The sequence below is a fragment of the Schistocerca piceifrons genome, chromosome X (assembly GCF_021461385.2).
Source record: "Schistocerca piceifrons isolate TAMUIC-IGC-003096 chromosome X, iqSchPice1.1, whole genome shotgun sequence".
Lineage (NCBI taxonomy): Eukaryota > Metazoa > Arthropoda > Insecta > Orthoptera > Acrididae > Schistocerca > Schistocerca piceifrons.
Window position 1 is genome coordinate 758,119,238 of NC_060149.1, and position 26,317 is coordinate 758,145,554.

General features: G+C 41.4%; 1 protein-coding gene across 1 annotated transcript in view; it reads left to right on the forward strand.

Moving 5' to 3' along the window:
* The window catches only part of LOC124721937 (heat shock 70 kDa protein 14-like), a 33,864-nt gene extending 10,902 nt beyond the window's left edge, over nucleotides 1–22,962 (forward strand). The window contains exons 3-6 of the mRNA XM_047247095.1: nucleotides 13,153–13,218; nucleotides 14,329–14,511; nucleotides 22,487–22,545; nucleotides 22,807–22,962. Of these exons, the coding sequence (XP_047103051.1) occupies nucleotides 13,153–13,218; nucleotides 14,329–14,511; nucleotides 22,487–22,545; nucleotides 22,807–22,897 (399 nt within the window). The 3' untranslated portion in view covers nucleotides 22,898–22,962. The remainder of the gene's footprint in view (nucleotides 1–13,152; nucleotides 13,219–14,328; nucleotides 14,512–22,486; nucleotides 22,546–22,806) is intronic.
* The last annotated feature ends 3,355 nt before the right edge of the window (nucleotides 22,963–26,317 follow it).

Genomic DNA, 26,317 nt, shown 5'->3' on the forward strand with positions numbered 1-26,317 from the left:
TTGATCGATGTGTGGCTGTGTTAGATGATACGGGTGCTTGCCATGTAGTGTTTTCTTTTTCCAATTTACTTTCTTCGTATCTGCTGATGTTACATGATCTAAAGGGTTGTAAAGGTGGTTATGAAATTGCAGTGGTGTAGCCGATGTATTTATATGAGTGATTGCTTTGTGTATTTTGCTAGTTTCTGCTCGTTCTAGAAAGAATTTTCTTAAATTGTCTACCTGTCCATAATGTAGGTTTTTTATGTCGATGAATCCCCTTCCTCCTTCCTTTCTGCTTAATGTGAATCTTTCTGTTGCTGAATGTATGTGATGTATTCTATATTTGTGGCATTGTGATCGTGTAAGTGTATTGAGTGCTTCTAGGGGTGTGTTACTCCATTTCACTACTCCAAATGAGTAGGGCAATATCGGCATAGCATAAGTATTTATAGCTTTTGTCTTGTTTCTTGCTGTCAATTCTGTTCTCAGTATTTTTGTTAGCCTTTGTCTATATTTTTCTTTTAGTTCTTCTTTAATATTTGTATTATCTATTCCTATTTTTTGTCTGTATCCTAGATATTTATAGGCATCTGTTTTTTCCATCGCTTCTATGGAGTCACTGTGGTTTTTCAATATGTAATCTTCTTGTTTAGTGTGTTTTCCCTTGACTATGCTATTTTTCTTACATTTGTCTGTTCCAAAAGCCATATTTATATCATTGCTGAATACTTCTGTTATCTTTAGTAATTGGTTGAGTTGTTGATTTGTTGCTGCCAGTAGTTTTAGATCATCCTTGTATAGCAAATGTGTGATTTTGTGTGGGTATGTTCGAGTAATATTGTATCCATAATTTGTATTATTTAGCATGTTGGATAGTGGGTTCAGAGCAAGGCAGAACCAGAAAGGACTTAATGAGTCTCCTTGGTATATTCCACGCTTAATCTGTATTGGCTGTGATGTGATGTTATCTGAATTTGTTTGAATATTAAGTGTGGTTTTCCAGTTTTTCATTACTATGTTTAGAAACTGTATCAATTTAGGATCTACTTTGTATATTTCCAATATCTGTAGTAACCCTGAGTGGGGTACACTATCAAAAGCTTTTTGGTAATCAATGTATGCGTAGTGTAGCGACCTTTGTTTAGTTTTAGCTTGATATGTCACCTCTGTATCTATTATCAGTTGCTCTTTACATACTCGTGCTCCTTTGCAGCAGCCTTTTTGTTCTTCATTTATAATTTTGTTCTGTGTTGTATGTGTCATTAATTTCTGTGTAATGACTGAAGTTAATATTTTGTAGATTGTTGGTAGGCATGTTATGGGGCGATATTTAGCTGGGTTTGCTGTGTCTGCTTGATCTTTAGGTTTCAGATAGGTTATTCCATGTGCAAGTGTATCAGGGAATGTGTACGGGTCTGCAATGTAACTGTTAAATAATTTAGTTAGATGTGAATGTGTTAAGGTGAACTTCTTTAGCCAGTAATTTGCTATTTTATCATTTCCAGGGGCTTTCCAATTGTGTGTAGAATTAATTGCTCGGGTGACTTCATGTTGCAAAATTATCACTTCAGGCATTTGTGGTATCATCTTGTATGTGTCTGTTTCTGCTTGTATCCACCGTGCATGCCTGTTATGTTGTACCGGGTTTGACCGTATGTTGCTCCAGAAGTGTTCCATGTCTGTTATGTTTGGTGGATTGTCTATTTTAATGTGTGTGTTATCTATTGTTTGGTGAAATCTCTTTTGGTTTGTGTTGAATGTTTGGTTTTGTTTCCTTCTATTTTCACTTTTTTTGTATCTTCTAAGTCGTTTGGCCAATGCTTGTAATTTTTGCTTCTTTTCATCTAATTGCTCTATTGCTTCTTGCTGTGAGATTTTACCTAACCTTTTTCGTTTTTTGTCTGATATTTCATTTCTTATAAATTGTGTTAGCTGTCCGATGTCTTTCCTCAGTTTTTCTATTCTGATCTGTAGCCTGTGTTGCCATGCTGGTTTTGTGGGTTTCTTCTGTGTACTGGTTTGTTCTGATCTCTGCCTAGTGTGTATATTTAGTGTAGTGAGTGCTCCTATATAAACCAGTAGTTGTAACTCTTCCATAGTTGTATTTTCATTTATTTTGTTGTGTATGATTTTGTTGATAGTTTTTATTGTTGTTTCGACTTGTGGGTTATTTGGTGGTCTATGCAAGAATGGTCTAATGTCTGTATTTGTGTCTTTGTATTCTATATATGTCAGCTGAATTTTTTCTTCTATATCTAACATGTGTGTCACTTCGTGTTCTATTTGTGCTTGTTCTGGTGGCTGTCTTAAGATTTCGTTTTCCTCTGATTGTTTAATTGATGCATGTTGGTCTTTGTTTGTTTGCTCTGGCTTTTGTTGAAGTTTGGAGAACAAACCTTCACCAAGGAGTCAAAAAGTATATTGCTCCCTCCTACGTATATCTCGCAAAGAGACCATGAGGATAAAATCAGAGAGATTAGAGCCCACACAGAGGCATACTGACAATCTTTCTTTCCACGAACAATAAGAGACTGGAATGGAAGGGAGAACCCGATAGAGGTACTCAAGGTACCCCCCGCCACACACAATCAGGTGTCTTGCAGAGTATGGATGTAGATGTAGATATTACTATATAACTAATTCCTTGAATATAATAGAGGGAAACATTCCACGTGGGAAAAATATATTTAAAAACAAATATGATGTGACTTAGAAAACGAAAGCGCTGGCACGTCGATAGACACACAAACAAACACAAACGTGCACACAAAATTCTAGCTTTCGCAACCAGCGGTTGCTTCGTCAGGAAAGAGGGAAGGAGAGGGAAAGACGAAAGGATGTGGGTTTTAAGGGAGAGGGTAAGGAGTCATTCCAATCCCAGGAGCGGAAAGATTTACCGTAGGGGGGAAAAAAAGGACAGGCACACACTCGCGCTGCGCGCGCGCGCACACACACACACACACACACACACACACACACACACACACACACACACACATCCATCCGCACATACACAGTCACAAAACTGTGAGACTGTGTATGTGCGGGTGGATATGTGTGTATGTGCGCGCGCGCGCGAGTGTATACCCCTTTTTTCCCCCTAAAGTAAGTCTTTCCGCTCCCGGGATTGGAATGACTCCTTACCCTCTCCCTTAAAACCCACATCCTTTCGTCTTTCCCTCTCCTTCCCTCTTTCCTGACGAAGCAACCGCTGGTTGCGAAAGCTAGAATTTTGTGTGCATGTTTGTGTTTGTTTGTGTGTCTATCGACGTGCCAGCGCTTTCGTTTGGTAAGTCACATCATCTTTGTTTTTAAATATAACTAATTCCTTGATGTGATAACAATCCATTTTTATATTTCAAGAAGAAAACTTAAGTTCACATTGTCATAAACAAGGGTATTTCATATAAGGAGGTAAAAAGCTAATAATTATAGTGGAAAACTAGTTGAAATGGAATTGTTGAAATTTACGTCACATAAAGAACTTAAACTTTAGGATTAAAGACCACTCGGTGAAAAGCAGAAGTGTTGGGATGTTGACAGGCACAGACAAAAGAAAGAACACTTGCAGACTTTTGTAGTTATCCATTGAAGAGTTAGAGTATAAAACACACACACACACACACACACACACACACACACACAAAAAAAAAAATAGACTAATGGTGCCAATGCTGTTTTGCGGCAGATGCAGTGGTTGTGATGGGGGTAGAACGTGCTGGGTGCTTGGATTGGGCCTTGGTCTGCCACAGGGATATAATCCCTGTGTCATGGGGTTGGGAGTTTGGGTTGGCATAGGGATGGGCTAGGCTGTTCTGTAGTTTGGGTGAGCGACAGAACACCACTTTAGGAGGGATGGGAAGGATCCCTGGTAGGATGTCCCTCATTTCAGAGCAGGATGAGATATAATCATAGCCCTGGCGATGGATATGGTTCCATTGTTCCAGCCAGGGTGATGCAGGTTCACAAGGGAAGTGCTGCTTTGTAACTGACTTGTAGGGATTGTGGTAGGATTGGGGATGTGTGAGGCAATGGCACAGTAAATATGTTTGTGGACTAGGTTTGGGGATGGGGGTTGTATCATGTGTCTGTGAAAACCGTTGTGAAGGCTTCAGCATGTTGAGCAAGGGGGTTCTCACCACTGCAGATATGTCATTCTTGGGTGGCTACGCAGCATGCGAGGGATTTTTTCTTGTGAAAGGGATAACAGCTGTTGAAATACAAGTATCGTTGGTGGTTAGTCAGTTTAATGTGGACAGAAGTGTGGACAGAAGCCAGGCAACCTGTGAAAGCAGCCATTACTCTGCTGCAAATGCAGGACAATCCTTTGTCAGTATGACTACCAAGCAATAGTTGCAGATGAGTCATCTTGAAAAAACATCATCCAGTCCCATAATCATCCTAGCCTCATTATTTGGTAACCCACTGCCCCTGCACACTTCAACTAACATGCCCCAGGGGGCTCAGAATTCTTCCATGAGTTCTTGCATGGTGCTCACAGGGCCCCAAGTTATTGCAGACCATTCTTCCTTCCTGGGCTGCATTTCCTTCCCCCGTGTCCTTTCACTGCCTTCTCTCCTTCCCCGCTGCCACCTCCTCCCCCTTCCTCGATTATCTTATTTACGTCGACCTGGCTATCCATCTGGTTTCCTGTATTCCTTGCAGTTTTGTTTCCCTCGCTTTTTCTCTTTCATCCTTTTTGGCGTTATTGGTCCCTCTTTGTGGTTTGACCCCACTTCTAAATTTTCTTATATGAATGTGTAGTGTCTGTTCTTTTGAAGCAACAGACACCACACAGATCCCACAGCTGTGAACACTATATGTAATTGGAAGGGGACATTAAGCGGAATCGGCGGCATCAAGCGAAAATGTGTACTGGATCGGTATTTGAGCCCGGGATCTCCTGCTTACTAGGCAGGTGCGATAACCATTGTGACATACAGGACAAAGCATTATCGCAACTGTGTGAACTACTTTGGTACGTCTCACGGCCAATCCACACTCCCGCCAAGTGGTACCTATCTGCAGTCCCTATCAATTATACTCCCGTCGCTACTCAGTTTCCCACAGGTGGTCAGATGTATTTCGTGCATTCACACTGAAGAAAGTGGATCCATTGCCCGTCCAGACTTACGTGAATGCGTAGTGTTTGTTCCTTCAAAAGAACACACACCATGTAGCTACTGCAACTGTGAACACTATTTGTAAATGGAAGGGCGGTCACTGCTGTCAGCTACACGGGGACATTAAGATGATTCCACTGAATGTCCCACTGCAGCTGACTGCTGTTATCCTCCTTCCATTTACATCTAAATTTTCTGTTTGTAGTGTGAGCCATTTGGGGAAGAACTCCCTCCTCAATGTCTATGGCATGGATTCCTCTGCCCACTTCCCTCCTCTCTTCCCTCCCTGCCATAGCCCCCCTCCACTTCGATCACCAGCACGTCTAGCCAGCGCGTGTGGTGGGACTGTTATGTACCCATCTGACTGACCCCCTTGACAACACAGGACACACTTCTGATGCCTGAGCTGTTGCCTCCTCATATGTGCCTAGGAGTGGTTGCTTGTTATTCTGGAGAATCAGAACTCACTGCTATGGCCACCATACCAGATGCTTCTTGTCATGGCTGGGTGGGGTCCATGGGGAGAGCCCCTGATCGAAGTGAGTGGTATCGAGGTGAATACTTTGCACAAGAGGCATATCGAGCTCCAAAAACCTGGCCGTTCTCCTATGGCCGTGTCTTAAAGTAGTAATGTATCATTGAATGCTGCTTCTTATGATTCTGCCACCTTCCCTTCCCTGGCCACACCCTGGGAGGAGGTCCAGGCTCGCCGGCTTGGACTGAAACACCTTCCCTGCTACTGGGTCTGCACTAGGATGGACAGGGACACATTCACCCCCACAAATCCGCTATTTTTTGTGGAAAATGCAGTTGGGTTCCCTGTCGATCAAAGGTTCTTCTTCCACCCAATCTGCAGCTATTCTTGCTTGTGATCATCTTGGCAATGCCCCGCTGTCTGTTACACGTCACCAGTCTCTGAATATGGTCCAGGGAGTCATTTTCCATAGGGGCCTCATCCTTCAAACTGATGAGGAACTGCAGGCTTATCTGGAACAATGGTGTGTTCATTTTGTTTAACATGTGCAGAAAGCTCGTAAAAATGCCCACACCAATATCGCCGCCTTTATTCTGGCTTTTTGGGGAGATACCCTCTCAAGAGGTCAAGGTTATGTGAGATTGGTGTGACGTGAGCCTGTATAGCCTGCCACCCACGAGTTGCGTTTGGTTCTTGGGTTTCAGGCACATGCCTTCCCAATGTACAGCAGACCCTCTATGTGGTGGCTGTGGCCACCCACTTCATGGGGGGGAGCCCCTGTGTTCTGCTACCTGTGTCCGTAAATTGTCATGACCATCACACTTCGTGCTCACTAGATTGCTCAGCTTACAAGAAAGAAAGGAAGATACAAGACTATAAGTTCCTGGATCGACGATGTGTTGATGTCTTCAATTTTTGCCTCTGTTATATCCTTTCGCCCTCTTATGTGTCTCTTATCAGAGTCCTGCCCCCTCTGCTTGGCCCCTCCCCTGTGGTTCTCACGCTCTGCCTTCTGGGTGCCACTCCACCTCCTCGGTCATAGAAGTGCCTCCCTTCTTCAGCACCCAAGAGTGACGGGTGTCCCTCCCGTGACCCCTCCTATCAGCATCAGCTACCACAACTCGGCTACAGGACATACAGTCTGTGTGCCCCAAGGTTGCCTCCTCTTTCTCAGTTCTGGATCTTTCAAATCGTGCTCTCCCTCTGTGCTCTGCCCTCCTCAACCTATGAAAGAGAAGAAGAGAAAACATAAATACCAGGACAAGGCCCCCTCCTACAATGTCTCCTGTAGGTGTCATCTCCCCCGCTCACAACCTGAGTCTGACATCTAATTTATGTGACGTGACTGGCTCCAGCCCATTCAACTCCCATTTCGATACCCGCTCAGTGAGGAACTGTAACGAATACTACCTTCACCTCCCAGAGTTGCAATCCCGTATTGCCTTTCACTCATCAGCTTGTGTTGTTCTTGAGGAATCTCATTTTACTAATGCTCACTTACTGTCCCTTACTGAGTTCTGTGCTTTCTGTCAGAACCAGGTTGGCCCATTGAGGGCTTCTGAGGGTGTCTGCATGTTGGTTTGTATGGATATTGTTAGTACACGGGTCTCATTCATACCACATTGGAAGCGGTTGCCGTTTGGGTCCACTTGGACTCTGCCATCACAGTTTGCAATCTCTATCTCGCTCCCTGCCAGGCCACCTATATCTGCTGCCCTAAATGCTCTCCGGCAACTCACCCCTCCCTTCCTCCTCCTTGGGATTTTAGTGCCTATCACCCTTTGTGGGGCAGTGCTTCTTCATCTAGTCAGGGGTTCCTCCTCGACCAGTTTCTTGCAGACCATGACCTGTGTCATCTTCATGATGGTTCCCCTACTCTTTTAGTGCTGCATGTGGCACCTCTGCCACTGATTTCCTCTCTTCCCCTCTCGTCCTTCGTTCCTGGCCGCCACATGATGACCTCTGTGTAGTGACCATTTCCCGTTGGTTCTCTCATTCCCTCCCCACCTCCTGATGACCAGGTTTCCTTGCTGAGATTTCTGTCATTGTCCTCTGTATACCTCCCGTGTCGTGTTTCCACCTTCTTTGTCAGGTTGTCGTCCGTGATGTGTCAGATGAGAAAGTCTGTGCTGCGGGCATTGCTGTTCCCACTTGATGGGCACCAGTCACCATTGGCCAGTTCCATGGCAGAGCATGGCTATTGCCACCACTGTTTGCAATTGTTGTAGCACCTTGCAACATCTGAAGCGGCACCTGTCCTCCGTATTACCTTTGCGCCATAGCCCGTTACTTACACAACCTGAGCAAACGGGTGTTTTGGGAATGCTCTCTGTACCCTCTGTGTTCTTCTGGCTCTTCATCGTGGGTGTGGGCTACACACCGCACCCTTCAAGGTTATCAGTGGCAGCCTTCCATTCTTTCCTTGCCCTTAAAGTTGGCCTTTCTACAGATCCATCATATTTAGCTCTGAGGCATTTTCTCCTCTCAGTGGAGAGACGATTGAGGTTTCTGTCCTTAAGCCTAGCAAGGATATATCATCCCTTGATAGTTACCGGCCCAGCAGTCTGACCAGTGTCCCCTGCAAGTTACTAGAATGGATGGTGGCTCGTCAGCTCAATTGGGTCCTTGAATCTTGGAACATTTTATCTCCCCACCAGTGCTAGTGTTGGGAGAGATGGTCTCATCTGCTTCGATTGGAAGCCACAGTCCTGGAGGCCTTTTCTGAGTGCCTTCATCTTGTTGCAGTTTTCTTCAATCTTCATACTACGTACACACATACACACATAAGTACACATAACAGTATCCAAATTGAAGGAAAATTGCAATATATCAAAAAAAATTACACTTCATAAAATATGGAGCAACTTGTACAGTACACGACATATGAACACTTTCTTACCTCTGTCACAACCAAATTAACTCAATGTAGAAATACATAGCATTTTGTTTATAATATTTAAACATTTTGTCAAAAACCAATACTGTCAATACTGCACAAAATGCTGGTGCTGCAATCTGCATTCAAGTTGATTCAGAACTACACGTGATGAGACCTTTCAATGCTTAGATAATATTTTTTTGTATTAGAACCCCTTTTCTTCCACCAACTTTGAGGACTCTTTGCTCGGAGAATAAGTACGGCATGTTGCTGTGGGGATATCAACTTCACACAGAATATGAGAGAAAGAAACATCACAAATATCATTATCAGGCCAATAGGTGCACAACAGACTTTATGATAGGGGTTCGTACAGCTGAAGACCTCTCAAGACTCTAGCACTTCGTCCACATCACAGGGGTGCTTGCGTAAGAGGGGCTAGAGCACGTGAACCTTGGATACGACTCCAATGGACCAAAATGCTGTTAACAGGTGAATTGCAAATAGGCTTGCATCCTGACAACAACTCTATTTGCATATGGAGGCGAAAAGGGGAATATAGACATCTCTAAATGACTGTGGAATGTCACCAACAATCCGGTGGCTCAATTTTATTATGGCCAGGTATCGTGTAGGGCCACCGCACACCACTCATTCCAATTGAAGGCAACATGACTACTGCAGTGTATGAAAACAACATTCTACAACCCATAGTCAGTTGTTTTGCAGAGACTTCTCAGTGTGTGTTGGTATCTGACAGGATGTGAGATCTGAGGAATGGATTGGTTGGCATGCTCCCCTGATATAACTGCATAGAGCATACATGGAGCGTGCTCAAAAGAGCGATTTCTAGTCGTCAGTATCCTCCATTAATGACTGAAGCTCTCAGGAATGCTGCCATTGAGGAGTGGGACAAACATCCCAAGAGGTCTGCAATGATTTGGTACTGAGCGCACCCTGTCCCATTCAAGAGTGCCTGAGGGTTCGTTGAGGACCTACGCATTACTGAACTGTGTGCTATACAAACCATTTAATGTTTTTTGATGTTGGAGGTCATTGCAACTTTTTTTCCCAAATGTTCCTTTTTCATTTCATAATTGGTTCCAAGAGAATGTATAGCTTTCATTTGCATAATACTCCGTGACATCAAAAAATACAGTATAAGATATCTATCTTAATTTGAGATGCGAGAACCAATTATGTGCTTAACTTTTTTTAATGGGTGTATATTTTCTTTAGTGTCGTTTGTTGTTAACAATATGAGCGTATTCCGAGAATTAGCAACTAGTAGGCAGAAATCGAATCTGCATTTGTATTGCGCCTTGACTCTTGTACAGAAAGGAATGCAGTATTCTGCTGCATTCATTTTCAGTAAGCTGCCACAAGAATTAAAAAACCGTAGCAGTAATCTTTGCACTGTCAAGTCTAAACTGGAGACTTTCCTCATGGCTCGCTCTTTTCAATTTTTCAGGGAGTTCCTGGAAAACAATTAAGTTAATTCTGTATTATATTGTTGATTATGCTAGTATATATTCGCAGCTTGTCATCTGCATGGGATTTGTGTGTATTTTATTTTTTGTGTTATTACTTTTCTGAAGTCAATTTCATATACTGACTTCATTCCATGACCATGGAGATTTGCTACTTAATATGGTCCTATGTAGTACATGTAAAATACATTATAAATAAATAAATAAAACAAAGATGATGAGCTCAATACCAGGGATGAATTTCAGGCTGAACTGAAAGAAACTTTTGGTGACAATCAACAGAATGTTACAACAACAGAAGAATTCATCAAGTGGTACAAGCACATCAAGGAAAAGCAATAGAAAGGAAGAGGGTTGATTCCTGAAAGTAGTCCCCGTGGAAGTTAAAGAAGACCACCATGATCTCACTACTCTCATATACCAGATTGTAAGAGAAGAGAGACAGCATTTTGTGGCAGCCAGAACTGTCAGACCAAGTACACTCAAGAATTGGTGACCAGTAATGTAGACCCCATACATCAGGAGGTAATAGAAAATGTTGAAGGAGAAGTGTATTGTTCTTTGACACTAATCTCCACCACCTGTGGGATGTGCCATGAAAAATGGACTTGGACTTATGTTGCTGTTGTCAGGTCATAACCTAGCATCCAACTAACACAGGTACAACCAACTAATCCACCATGTAAAATGCCCTGCAGAAGAACAGACATTTGAGGGTGGAGGACAACAAACAGTTTGTTTTCACTGTTGGTGGCGTGGATACTTTGTACGCTACTGCAGCGGAAGAAGACTATTAGATGACTATTATGCCACAAGACATCAGCAATCACAACAGTGCTATTCGTACCAGTCAACTGCAAACGATTACAGTCGATCTGTGGACCGAAGCTAATCACTGTATCCACAATGGGTCACTCCCCAACACGCCATAGGCATTTCCTGTCACTGTGCGGAGGTACTGGCCACTCGGCTAACCACCGAAAGGCTGCCACAGATGGAAATCGTCTGCGGACAACAGTTATCGAGATGTCAGGAAAACTCACTGACATCATTCACGGCCGACTGTGTCAGGTGCTAGTGAACTCTGGGGCTTCTTTTTCTGTTATGTCAAATGCTTATTGCTAGCTAAAGAATACTGCCTTCTGTGATATGAAAATAATTGTGTGGAAGTCACAAAAAGGAAATATGTGTAGCTGACAGGAACACGTATTGCAGGAATAACTATCGATAACAGAACACAGCCTTTAAAATTTGCCATTTAAACAGAACAAAGTCACAATATTATTTTCAGGGGAAACTTGCTGCGGGCATCACAGTGTGGAAGATCAGAGCTACACACTGATAAAGCTATTTCAACAACAACAGATAACAAAGATTGCTTCCGGGCATTTGTTCGCCACCGAAGTTGTCGTTACCCCTTCCTCGACGTCAAGACATCTCCCGAAAGAAATCTACAGACCGGTGGTGACAATAAGCATTCTAGATGGGCGAGGAGTGTCACGAGCAGCCACAACTCGTCCCTAAAGGTACATGCTCAGAGATAGCCGAACCAGTCCAGGAGGGTCAGCTTAGTGACACCGGTGAAGAAACGTGCTCTACTACCACTACAGACGACACGGGGAAGGAAGCTAGTATCGAACTGCCGATGGGACCTGACGTCACCGAGGGACAATGTCAGTTGTGGTCCTTCTGCATCAGTTTTCGGACGCTTTCAAATCCCGAGCGAAGAGCAGCCAGGGAAGCAGCCTATGGTAAAACACCGTATCGACACTAAGGATAATTCACCAATTGGCCAGCACTCGTATAAAGTTTCTCTGGTAGAATGACGGATGATCCCGGAGGAAGTGGAGATGATGCTGCGAGGTAACAGCATTGAATGTTTAGTGTGTCCTCGGTCCTCTTCGATGGTCTTCTCCGACGGTCCTTGTGAAGAGCAAAGATGGAACATGGCATTTCTGTGTCAGATCTCGGGTACTGAACAATATCACAAAGGAAGATGTCTGTCCGTTGCTGTGTGTCGATGACACCCTGGACTTCTTCGATGGAGCAAAGTATTTCTCAGTTACGGACGTGCTGACATAACATTAGAAAATCGAGGCTGACCGGGAAAATACTGCACGCCTTCCACACGCGAATGGCCTCACAGTACACTTTAGTAACAGGTTGGCAGGTACGGTCTTGATGTACGTCGACACGGAACAGAGAGAGTGGGATCGGTACTGACTGTAGTGACATTCGCACACGACTGAGCGAAGCGAGAAACTGAAAGCTTCTCACTTTTCTTTCTGTTCTGTGGTTACGAGGCCAAAACGACTGTGGATACCCTATTCCTGGTTCGGCTGGACGATACTCGGGATGACTAAATGAAACGCATTACAAAGACCGAAGGAGCAAAGCAGCTGGCTCGAATATGAACCCTGTATGCCCAGATTAAATACCGAATGCACTCTTAACGCCGAACACCGACCGGTGAAGTACAGCCGAGGGGAGTCGGTACGGAGTTTTATACCTGTGCGGATAGTGAGACTATTGAAAATGTTACTGTAGTCCTAGTTTGGGTCTCGTCGTATCCTTAATTGTGTGTCGCATAATAACGTACGACATTGAGGACTGTAACCCTTTGTCACGAAGATGAAAGCACGAGTCCTCTGTGTGAAGCCCTGTTACAGTCCAGAGACTCACACTGACGGTGGGAGGTTCGAGAAAACTGAAGACCGACTCGAGGATCCTGGAGCTTTGAAGGGAGGGGCTACTTTCAATGCTTGTACTAGTGAAGAGGATATAATGACGTGACCACAACGTGAGAATCCACCAGCACTGCCATACGGACGACCGTTAACGAGATCTAGATCTAGGGTGCTGTAGTCTGCTCCAGCGAGAACTAATGATGAAGCGAGCTGTGGCACGTGAAGTGTAGTGGTGTAGTGTAGTGGTTAGCATTGTCAGCGGGTGTGCTGTTGGTCACGAGTTCAGATCCGACCACTAGCAGTTATTTGTTATTTAGTGTTTATCATTTCTGGGAGGTTCTAGAAATATCTTATGTTTGTAATGTTTGAATAATCTGGAGTATTAAATGTCTGTATAAATAGCTGTAGTCTCTATGCAGGAGGTCAGTTCTGGTCTGGGTGCTTTGGTGTCGATAATAAACATGCTTTGAGTTCTAAGTGTCGTGTTTTTGTTTTGATGTGACAATATTTCTCTCAGACAGCAGCAGTGATCCACTACAATTCCAAACTAATGGTGATGGTATGCTGTCTTATATTTAATGAGGTAGGAGTCGCATTCTGTTATCACAGTACATTTACTTGCTTATGAGATGTACAGTTGGCACCATAGCATTGTTTAAAATGAAATGCAGCATCCATGCAGACGGGGGAAAGTTGTGGATGTATTTTTTAATGTTCTATGACTGGGTGTCATTGACAGAAAAACTGGTTTTTCTGGAAACAGCTGCCGGTCATCTTGCAGGAAAATTGTTGGTTCCTGTTTTGAATGCTGACACTAATGACTGAGTTTGCATATTCTTCCAGTAGTTTCATTCAATGATGCTTTAGGCAGTAGGTGAAACAGTGAAGGGTTGGCATTGTGTGGTCACCTAGGGCTGATGTCTTATCAGTTTTTTTTGTCTTTTTTCTGAGATAAAGACAAGTGTGCAGTAGTACAAACATCAGGTATTAATCTATAAAATTTCTAAACTATGAGCAGTTATATAGGTTTATGACCAAGGAATAATGGATAAAAATGATAATGTCCTAATTTCTTGTCATGTATATGACAGAGAGGTGTATGATGCCTTTTGTTAATACATTTGTGCTTAATAGATTTAGTGATAGTGGCTGTGTTGGAGAGACAGCATGATTGTAATCAAAACAAATGGAATAATTAGGTGTAATGTGATAAGGATGCTGTGAGATCTTCTATTGGTTGTTGGAGTAACAGTTACATGCCCTATCACAAGAACAGACAATTTTGCCAGAAAATGCTTCAAAAAGTAATAGAGAGAGAGAATCCTAATTAATAACTGATTTTTAAGTAGACCAAAATAATAATATTTAAATCAATTGAACAAAAAGTGTGAGAATACCTTGAATGGATCACATTTCCTGTATTGCTATTTTCAAGTTCAATTCATTGTGACATAACCTTCATCCACTTTCATGTGAGATAACATAAAACTATATAAAACCAACAAGAAATCAAATGTTTTTAAACTTTTGTCATATTTTTCTGTCAGTTTTCTTACTAACTTCTTTTGTGTGTTTCATTTTTATCTACTAATTCACTTTGCTGTGGTTCTTATTTCTTTACTGAAATAAATATTAAAAATGTTGAATACTTTAATATGTCATTTGGCAGTTTCATGTGGTCTGTGCATTTCAGGCAAACGATGATAAAGTGTTGGTTATACCAGCACAGACACCTGTTCCGGTCAAGGTTACAAAGAGTCTTCCATTGACACTCTCAGGAGAGAGTATAGTAGTTCAGGTTCTTGAAGCTGATGATGATGATGATGATGATGATGAGGATACAGACAAAGAACAGGGAGCTGTAGTTTTGGGAAATGTAAGTAAAAGTTTGTACACATTCCGTCTAATAATTTTAGTAGATTTTTTTGTAAAAATTTAGCAGACAATTTAATTTTAATTTATAAAAGTGGTAACTTGGATGAGAATATTCCTTAGTGCACCTATAGGCAGTGCCGAACCCCCCCCCCCCCCCCCTCCCCTCCAGTCAAACACACACACACACACACACACACACACACACACACACACACACACACACACACACACACACACACACACACACACAAATCATAGTCGAAGTAATGAAAAAACCCTCTGTTTTAAAATATGAAACTGTGGGTACTAGCAGAGATCACCCATGAATTTCAACCACCTTAGTTCTATGAGGAGGACACTTGATTCCAAGATGATTGTGTCCCAATTCAAAGAGTGGCATTCTTAAAGAATGGTTTAATCAATATGTGAATAATTTGTTACTCTGCTAAGTTCAACAGGCACCATATTTCAACATTATTGAACACCTTTTGTGACGGGGCCCTCACACACTTAATATGTATGCGCAGTAGTATTGTGCCAATATATTGCAGGAAAGTGCAAGGCCAAGGACAGCACAATAAAATTGCGCAATATTCATGCCTTTGTAGTGAACATGTTGGTGCGCAAAAATGTGGAACTCATATGTATTGTTGCTTGCCTTGCAAAACACAAGCAGAAATTATGCAGAATAGATGAAATTAGCCTGAAAATCTTCCAGTACATGTTTCAATGGGCCACTGGCTCATTCACTGTGTTGTAGCTTCATAAACAACAAAAACTAATTAAAAATTAAACAAGGAAATTGTAAATTACTGTGTACACATGCTGTGTTTTCTGTGTGTCCTCTACTGTAACAACTGTTGCAAAAAAAAAAAAATAAAAAAAAAATAAAACAATTATTTACTGATTACTAATTGAAAACTTATGTGATCTGATGTCTGTGGAGTGCAAGGAAGAAAAACATTTATGCTGACAGGACAGCTGCCCTGATCCTATTTGCCAATTCTGAAAACTACTATAAGTAAAATAAACTTTTCTGCTGACTATCATGACACATGGGCTTCAGTTCCCTCTGCCATTTTGGACAATGAGGTATATGGCATCTGAGAAATGAAGTTTGTGCCTGTTTACAAAGTACTGCATGATGCTTTAATATACATACTCCAGCACACGCCCTGATCTTTTGTCATCTAATTTTTTCATTTCTCTGCAGAAATTCATTCAGTGTGAATTGAATTTCTCTTGATGTCAGTAGGAACTGCTGTTTATTGCACATCACTGCCCTTACATGGTACAATATACATTGCCATATAGTGAATGTGTGTCAGAATTGTTTAAAGCTCTCTAGTCTCCTTCAATATATTGTACAGACTGTCAATACTGCTCATAGAGGGTCAGTATTATTGCAAAATAAATATTGAGCATGGGAGGGCTTCTCAAGTTTTTGAGCAGATAATTCAGTACGTGCTTCCTCCTCAGTTAAAGGTTGTGAAATCCCTCTGTGGGTCCGGGGTTTAGAATAGGCCCGAGGTATTCCTGCCTGTCGTACGAAGTGACTGAAAGGAGTTTCACACATTTCGGCCTTTATGTGATGGTCCTCTGTAGGGTTTGATCTCCATTCTTCGGATTTTCCCGAAGAGCGAGCCAACTGGGGAAGGGTGCCTTATAAGGTGGATCGTGTCCATCGTGCATTGAGATCTTTAGCCTACTTTCTTGTTGCTGCATTGCAGTCCTGCCCATTCTCCATCTCTTGGGCGAGCACACCTTCCTGGGTTCATTTTCGACCATGCATTATGCAGTGTCAATTTCTACGTCGACGATGACCATGGACTTCTTTGCACCTGATATCCAGCTCGGTAGCCAGTCCGTTGTGGTGGGGCTGCCACATACCCTGTTGGTTGTAGCCCCCCGACCACACAGGGATTGCTCTGCTGATGCCTGCGCCATTATCTCCCTATGTATGCCAAGGGGTAGATGCCCATCCTCTGGGGTATCGGGACTCCCGGCAATGGCCATCCTGCCAGGTGGCCTTTGCTACGGCTGGGTTGCGCCTGTGGGAAGCGCCCCTGGTCAGAGTGGGTGGCATCAGGGCGGATGGCACATGATGAAGCGTAGTCCATCATCTCTTACTGGTGGTGAAACACCAGCAGTCTCTAAGCGATCATGAGCTCAATTCAACGCACAGAAGTATGACCCCAAATTATTCCCCTCCCTGGCCACACCATGGGAAGAACGTCATGCTAAGGATGGCAGCGGATCTTATTCGCGCCAGTACCTTAGATGTTCGAGAGCTGATGGGGAATCTTTCATGACAATGAAGCCTCAGTTTTTTGTTGAGCATTTAGAGGACAAGTTTGGGAAGGTGGAGGGCTTGTCCAAAATGAGATCTGGGTCAGTCTTGATCAAAACAGCATCTTCTGCCCAGTCACGGGAGTTACTTGCTTGTGACAAGCTGGGGGATATTTCTGTAACCATCACTTACATGGTCCAGGGTATCATATTTCACAGAGACCTTCTTTTGCAGTCCGATGATGAGCTGCGCACCAGTTTAGAGCGGTGAGGTGTAAATTTCGTGTGGCGTGTCGACTGGAGTCCGAAGGATAATCAGGTTGCCACCGGTGCCTTCATCTTGGCCTTTGAGGGTGATACATTGCCCGAGAAGGTCAACGTGATGGTCTACCGGTGTGATGTAAAGCCCTATATCCCTCCCCTGTGCTGGAAGTTCGGCCATATGTTTTCCCGCTGTACTTCTAGCGTCACATGCCGAGATTGCGGACGCCCATCACTTCCCAATACTCCATGTGCCCTGCCTCCCATCTGGGTCAGCTGTGGAGAGCACCATTCGCCTTGCTCGCCTGACTGCAGGATTCTCCAGAACGAAAGGAAAATCGTGGAGTACAAGACGCTAGACAGACTGACCTACACTGAAGCTAAGAGAAAATTTGAATGCCTGCATCCTGTGTGTATGACATAGTCTTAAGCCACTGCTACAGCAGTTCTGGCACCGTCAGCTCAGTGGTGAAGGTTGGAATTTGCATGCCAATACCACAATTGGACATTCATTGAGTGACGATAAATGGCCTTTCCAGATTAATTGGTCAGGTGACCGTTGGTGTGTATGGCATGAAACATCTGAAAGCAAGGGGTATCAGGCTGGAGGTGGGAATGGGGGTGTGGGACATTCCAGCAGAAATGCGATCTATTGGCGGGAGCCCGCTGACATCACGGTGAGGCAGCACAGCATAGCATAGCACAGCAGTTTGATTATTCAGTAGAAGTACTGCACCACACTTGCTTTGGGGTGTTATTCATTCATTTTACTTTCAATTTGGTTCAATACATAGTTGAACAAATTAAATAAAGTGGCATGACAGATGTATTACACATTAGGAAATGATAATTAAGATGAAACATAACTCACTTGTTTGGTGTAGAAACAGATGGTAGTGTAGACTGTTCCACATTTCTGTTGCCGTTTATCAGATGAAGGTGAAATCCATAGCAGCTTCCTCCTTGTGCATATCTCTTTATAGTTTCCAATTTTGCTTATTGATTCAGAGACCTAATCCTTAAATGAATGTTCTTGTTCCTACATAAAGAGCAATAACTGTATGGAAACTGTTTCAAAATAGAGCACAGAGACTTTACAACATTTTTTTGTTTGCGCACTCCGTTTCCATTAAAATCAACAAATTCTCCTTCAAACTGCAACATGTTGTTTTTCCGTGCTCGTATTGGAGAGTAATGATCATCGTGAGATGTAATTGATATCCAGTCTGCAATAGACTCTTCTAATTCACTTCTTGCTACTGGAATACCTGACAATTTATCATTGTTTTGGTACTTAAATGCAGTATAACTTGCAATGTATTTCACTGCATCTGGAAGAACATCCAGAATTGCTGCACAACCACACAGTTTTACCTCATCCATACAAATTATAAAAGTGGGTGTGCGTATATATGTATGCATGTATGGGGCATTCAGAAGCCAAGCTGACTGACTCCATCAAATGAAAATGTTCAGTACAAACAATTAGTTATTGAGTTATTTTAAAAAAAGCTCTAAAATTTTTCAGCATATTTAGAATAAACTGATGTTAAGGTTACGTTTTCAGCACTTTATAAATATATAAAAAAATTCAATGGCTGTCTCTCCCATAAGAAAAACTGCTTTGTATGGAGTGAGTCACATTGCCGACTGAAAGGTGTTGACAAAATATTGTGTGGTTTGAATACAGGCAATTTAATGAAACAAATAAACACAAACAGGACCATTTTACATGAAAAAATCACAAGTATTAATGTAAGTAATTAAATAGTACTTAATGTACAAGTAGAAAATGCGGTCTCCCCCCCCCCCCCCTCCCGCACACCATGGAGATCAGTCTTCATGTACTATAAAGAAGACCATGTAGAACATCAGCTAGACTTTCTAAAGGTCAGTTTCCATTTTTTGTGGGGATATTAATTTTTCCAAATGGCATTTCTGGTGAGAAAGTAGTTTTATATTGGATAGCAAATGGTTCAGCCTTCTCAGTATTGATCCATCTCATTGTCAGCTAGTTAATTGTTTCACCTCAACATTTCTTTTCCTATGGGTGATACATTTTTCTAAGTTTGCTGTTGAATGGAAGTTTTCGTGGTTCATTTCTGTTAGGTAATCAGTGTTACTTTCCTTGCAGCTAAGAACATCATCATACTGATCTCTTAGACAAAAGATGTGATGACTAGTTTTTAGTCTCTTTTTAATAAAAGAAAAATCTGTATCATTTGGAAGGTAACTGTGTCCTGGCGGAAGGAACTTTTAAGACAATAGTTTGTGTTACCTCTCGTATTTTGCAGGTATTTTATAAGACGGAGAAAAACATTTGTGTTGCAGTTTTGATTGCTGCATGAGCAAGAGTATGTGAAAATATGTTTGCCATTACTGCCATGGAGAGTCAGGTGTTCTATTAGACAAGAGCTTATTTCTTGCAAACCTCTCGAACCACCAGTTTGGGACCATACATACATACATGTAATCTATTTTGTAATTAAACATGAACACCAAAATCATGGACATAAGAGATCTGTACGACATTTAGTTCGGGAGGTATGAGGTCATAAACAGTGAATGCGTGAAAAACTACTGCACCAAGCATGATGGTTAAATTTATTACTTCTTTGCTGCTAACTCAATTTGCAACACATTTCGGAAACAGTAATCGCATGTGCCACTGAATGTACCTAAAAGACTGTATCATTACATGACATACAGTACAGGAGATATGACATTACACACAGAGAGATGCTTGAGAAACGGCCACACCATGCATGATTTTTTAATTTATTACTTCATTACTACTAACTCTATTCACAACACATTTTGCAGACTGTATCACATATGCCACTTTATGTACCTGCAAAATTATGTCACTATACAGCATGTAGCTCAGCAGATACGATATAAACATTAAGATGCCTGAAAATGAAACTGCAGGTTGAAATTCGCTAGACATATAGTCGAAATATATGTACAAATATGCATGAAATATGTTAAATATGTGTGAAATAAATTTGACATGTAGATATACGAGCAAAGCCGTCTGTAAACAACTCATCGTAAACCCCTGGAAAAATTTCTGATTTGGTACACACACTCGTTACAATTTGGAAAGAAATACTGGTGGGGTAAGAACTGCCAGTCTCTTGTTTGGATGACTGTGATAATGTGGGGAGAGAAAGGAGGAGGAGGGCAGATACTGAGGGGGGAGGAGGAGAGAGGCACAGATAGGAGGAGACGGACAGAGCTAGGGGACAGAGAGGGGAGAGGAGGAGATTGACACAGAAAGGAAATGGCAGGTGATGAACATAGAGGGGGGGGGGGGGGGAGGAGACTCATAGATAGAGGGGGACGAGGAAATGGACAGAGAAAGGAAAAAGGATAAGATGAGATGAACAGAGAGAGGTGGAGGAGGAGAGGGAATGAGCAGATGGACGGAGGAGGAAGCAGCATATTGACAGGGGGGGGGGGGGGGGGGGAGGAGGAGGATATGGACAGAAAGAGGAATGGGAGGAGGTGGTTTGACAGAGACAGGGGGAAGGAGGTGGACTAATAGAAGATTGGAATAAATACGTACCATGGCAATTCCAAATACTCAGCTAGCATGTTAATAAATTTTCTTAGGCATTCACAGCTTCTGGGATTTCTCGCGTTGGTGATCCCTCGACAACATTTATACAGAGTTAATTTGTAATAAAACTTAGGGATACAGAATCTGGGTCGACATTACACTGAAAAAGACTCTGCATTTAATTCTTCAGTAATTGGTGTGTTTCCAGAGAAGGAAGTATCACTTGCATTACCTGGAAATTTAAGGAGACACACCTCATTTCTCTCTTCAAATACAAAATATTTCTAATCCTCATACCCTAGGAGAAAATTTTTCCAAGCGATCTTCATTTAGTCTGGAAGTTAATATGTAGCTGACTTTCATACTTTTTAGACTTTCAAAAAGTCCAAAGAGAGATCTTATTGACGTAATGAAACCTTTTTCGAAAGGCAACAAACTGTCTCTATCACCACCTTGCACTCGGAAACAAATGTCTAGGAGTCTCTTTAGAGTATTCTCCTGAATTGTGACATTCATTCCACATCCCCGTTGCAGAGGTGAGCATTCATCTTTTGGAACTCTTAGAGCTCGAGAAATCAAAGACACCAATAACGAATTCATTCTGCTTTGCACGTCGTCTTAGATTTAAGTGTGCTTCAGTAATGTGGTGTGTTGTCATTAGGTCACTTTTTTATGTTTAAAAATTTATTTTAAGATAATTTTTTAGCTATAATTAATTGGAGTGTTATTTATGCTCTTGCTTCTTACCTCTTTGCTTACATCCTGGCTTTGTGTAGTTTATTCTCCATGTCAGTTTGTGCTGGGGATTGCTTTGGGTAGTAGCTTCCTTCTGGAAAGTAACCCTAGAAGTTTGTTTCTTGAATCTCATTCATAATCTTCAGGCCAAAATTGAATTGAACGTGCATGTACAGTTACCACATTCACTTTGGCTGCATGTTTGTGTCGAACTGTTGCTCATCTTTGGGAAATGCGTGATAAATAATGTTTGTTATCTTTTGAGCAATATTAATGCATTGTGCCACAGCCCAATTTCAGTGACCCTTGCTCACGATTGACACAAAACAAGTTATTTTCTTTACACGCACAGCCACAACAGTTCTCAAAGCGACATCAAGGCGTACAGAGGCGTCGAAGAACTTCTTGCTCACCAGGACCCAGAATGGTTTACCTCCTTATTCTGTTGTCCGTGGGAGGAGGGAACATTATGGTCTGGGGAATGTTTTCATGGCATTCCCTTGATGATCTTATCATTGTGGAAGAGAGAGTGCAGCAATGAAAGTATGCATCTATTCTTGGGGACCATGTTCGCCCTTACTTGCAATTTGTTTATCCTAGGCACGTTCACATGTACCAGCAGGACAAGGAGCATGTCGCACAGCTCACTTTACACATGTGTAGTTCGAAGAGGGCCAGGATGAGTTGACTGTGCTCTCCTGGCCACCAAACTCCCCAGATTTAAACCCGATCAAGAATCTCTGAGACAACCTCGATCAGGCTGTTTGTGCCATGGATCCTCGACCGTGAAACCTAGCCTAGCTGGCCACAGCACTGGAGCTGGCATGGCTCCACATCCCTGTTGGCACCTTCCAGAACCTTATTGACACTTTTCCTGCATGTCCTGCAGTGGTCTGACACTGTGTGTGTGTGTGTGTGTGTGTGTGTGTGTGTGTGTGTGTGTGTGTGTGTGTGTGTGTTCTTGCAATAATTATATCAGTTATCAGCGTCACTCAGTTCAGTTTGTGTATATATTGTTATTTTTGCAATTTGTTTAAACATTATGTTGAAGTCGAAGAATGTGTTTTTAATAAAGCAAGCAGTAGCTTTAAATGTCATATACAGTAAATGCAATAAATTGTTTCAGCTGACGCTTGATGATGTGTCGGCTTCCAGCAGTTTAACTGCTGAAATAAATGTAAACAGGTATGTAAATTTCATATTTTTGATTGTGAAGAGGGAGGTGGTTGTTGTTATTTTAATGTATGAATAGTCAGCAAATAAATGTATGCCTACCACATATTTGACCAGTTGACTGACCCGCATTTTTTTCTTTTTTATTTATTTTTTTAAATTTTTATTATTTGCTGATGTTCAAAGTTTAAAAATTTAATTTTATGGTATGTGTTGCAACTTTGCTTTGCTACTCTGTTGCCTTTGATATTCATTCACTTTTCTCCCTTTTAGTATTGGAAGTTTGCATGCAAGCATAACTGATACTGCAACACAGAAGAAATCTTCCTTTCGACGAGGTCCTCCGACATCAGATGGACAATAATTCATTTGAAAAATTATATGTTGATATTGCCTGTGATATTAAAATAAAATGTTTTCATATACTTATTGAGCATTCAGCCATCCTCTCCCCTTTCTCTCCTTACTGTTAACAGTAGTAATTAGAGACTGGTTTATATGCATTTGGATGTTGCTTATGCATTGGCATATTTGGCTCCTTCTCACTGGTTACTGCATATTTTGACTAAAAACTAGTGACGATGCATATTTTCACCTATGTTTACAATATTTTAAAAATTTAGATGGGCAGTCTCTAGCTCGATCTAGTTTTGATGTCTTACAGATTGACCGCAACCTAGAACTGCATGCAATCACTAACCGAGAGGCCACTGCATAGTGAAATCATTACAGAAGAGGAACAGGAACAGGCAGACAGTCAATGCTCCTGCACTGGCTAATCCAGGTTAATCCCCTCCACTGTCATACTGTACGCGTCGGTAACAGTTGAATTAAACTAATCAAGCTTTCAGTCGCATGTCCGTGGTTTCAGTTTAGCTTTCCATTTACACACAGTTGAACGTGTTTACAACGTGTTGTGTGCCATGTTGCCTGAAAAAAGAAACGTCATTTCGTGGATAGCTGACCATCCTGAAACATTTACATATGACGAAATTGCTTTATATTGTCAAGTTTGTGAGAGAAACGTTCCGTACAAAAAAAAAAAAAAAAAAAAAAAAAAAAAAGTTTCAAATAGACCAGCATGTCAAGACAAGTCGTCGTATCACAGGAATGCAGAAGAAAGGACCAGCAAGTTGCAGTACCAGGGATTTGTCCAAAGGAAAACAAAAAGTTGGTTGAACATGGATGTGTGTGAAGCATTCACTGCAAGCAACATTCCTCTTCACAAACATACAAACCCTATCCTCAAAGGCTTCCTGCACAAATAATGCTTAAATCATAATATATACCAGATGAATCAACACTGCATAAAAATTACATACCGACAATTTACGTAAATGTTCTGGAAGAAATACACTATGAACTCGAGGACAGCATTATCTGGATTTCAGTTGATGAAACTACAAACACTTGTGGCCTTTACATTGCAAACTTAATTGTTGGTGCTTTAAAAGAAGAGCCTTCTTCTACCTATTTAGCGGCCTGCAAAGAACTTGAAAAAGTAGATCATCCTATGATTGCCAGATTTGTGAATGAGGGTATTAGAAAAATATTTCCAGAATCTTCTGCAGATGAAAGGGTGTTTGTGTTTATTTCAGATGCTGCTCCCTATATGATCAAAGCAGGAAAAGCCCTCAGAGTGTTTTATCCCAATTTGATTAATGGGACGTGCTTTGCTCATTGAGTACATCACCTTGCTGAAGGAGTACGTTCCACATTTGTGAATGTCAATAAACTGATTTCATCCTCAAAGACAGTGTTTCTAAAGGCTCCTGCTTGCATCAAGACGTACAAAGAAAAAAACACCAAACGTGCCTTGACCTCCCGAACCAGTGGTAACTCGTTGGGGTATGTGGGTTGAAGCTGTGTTTTTTTAAATGAACATTTTGAGGCCATTAGAGGGATAGTAAACAATTTCGATAGTGCAGAGACGTTGGCAGTTTGCCAGTGCAAGGAAGCTTTTAATGATTCCTGTATTAAAAAAGACATTGCTGTGATTAGTACTCATTTTTCCCATATACCTGCAAGTATTAAAAAGCTTGAAACTCAAGGTTTGGCATTGAATGAATCTATTCAGTTAATGAATAAAATTATTCTAGTGAACTCCTCATTGCCGGAGGTATTCCCAAGAAAAGTTCGAAAACATTTTAAACAATAATCCAGGCTTTGAACCCTTGTGCCAATTTGATAGTTTTATTAATGCAACAGGTGAACTTTTACCAGAAACCATAAGTGCCAACATATTGTAACTGTGGGCATGTATAGTGTCAGTATAAGTGGGTATAATTTAGCATCTTACACTTGTAGATATAGGATGGATGAAGGAGTTTCAATTTTCATAAAACAAGGGTTAAATGCAAAACTGTAGAAGTAAGCAAATTTTGTGTTGATCTGCACTTTGAGTTTTGTGCATGTGAACTTCAGCTAGATAATGTAGTATTGATATTAGCAACAGTCTACAGGTCCCCATTAGGAGACTGGGAGCTATTCATGAAAAAGTCTGTCGGACAAAAAGTAGTAGTTATTAATCTGTGGTGATTTCAATGTAAACTTTCTAAGTAATTCTGATAGGGAAAGTGAACTATAAGTGTTATTAACAACATATAACTTAGAATCAGTGATCAGTTTCCGTACATGTATAGCGCAGGACAGTAGCTCGCTAATAGATAATGTATTTGTACAGAAAGAGGATGTATAACACACGCTTTCCCTGTGGTATATGGATTGTTCGACCATGATGCACAACTGATTAACTTACAGAACCTAACAGGGTGTAGAGTCCAGAAACCATTAAGTAAAAGTGTGAGCTCGCTCAACCCGGTATCTATAGAGCACTTTAGAGAAAGCTTAAGAAATGTTAATTGGGGAGATGTATATAATGAGCCAAATGCTAATGATAAATGCAACACACTTCTTAATAAATTTATATCCCTTTTTGAACATTGATTCCCAAAGAAAATTACTAAATGTAACACCACACACTTTTCAAAGAAACCTTGGATTACTACAGGTATTAAAGTGTCTTCATAAAGGGAAAGAAAACTGTGTGAGACAGCAAGAACTAGCAAAGATCCAGCAGTAGTTTTACACTATAAAAATTATTGTAACATACTAAGAAAAGTTGTAAGGGAATCAAGAAATATATATGTTAGAGAAGAAATTAACAACTCCGTAAAAAAATCAAATCGATATGGAATGTTGTTAGGAGGGAGACACGAAAAGTAACTGCTGGGGTAGGTAGTATTACTATTAAAGAGAATGAGAGCATCCTAACCAACAGTACACAAGTAGCTAATGTATTTAACAACCATTTCTTAAGTGTAGGAGAAAAAATTGGTGAGAGCAGTTCAAAAGAAAAAGCCAGACAGTACATGGAAGAGTCTGTTTTGAAAAAAATGTAGTCAGATTAACTTTCACCTAACAGCCTCTTGTGAAATAAGTAAAATTATTAAATCTTCGAAAAATAAATGTTCTGTTGGAGTAGATGAATCTCTAATAAGATATCAAAACAATTGGAGCAATTACAGCTGATGTTCTGATTCACACATGTAATGCATCACTAACTCAAGGTATTTTCCCAGACAGGTTAAAATATGCCATTGTCAGGCCTCTCTACAAAAGGGGGACACCACAGATGACAATAATTATCGGTATCCTTGCTTAGAGCATTTTCAAAAATCTTCGAGAAAGTAATGTACTCGAGTGGTTAGCCATCTCAACAGTAATGGGATACTTAGTAAATCACAGTTTGGATTTCAAAAATGCTGTTCCACTGAGACAGCAA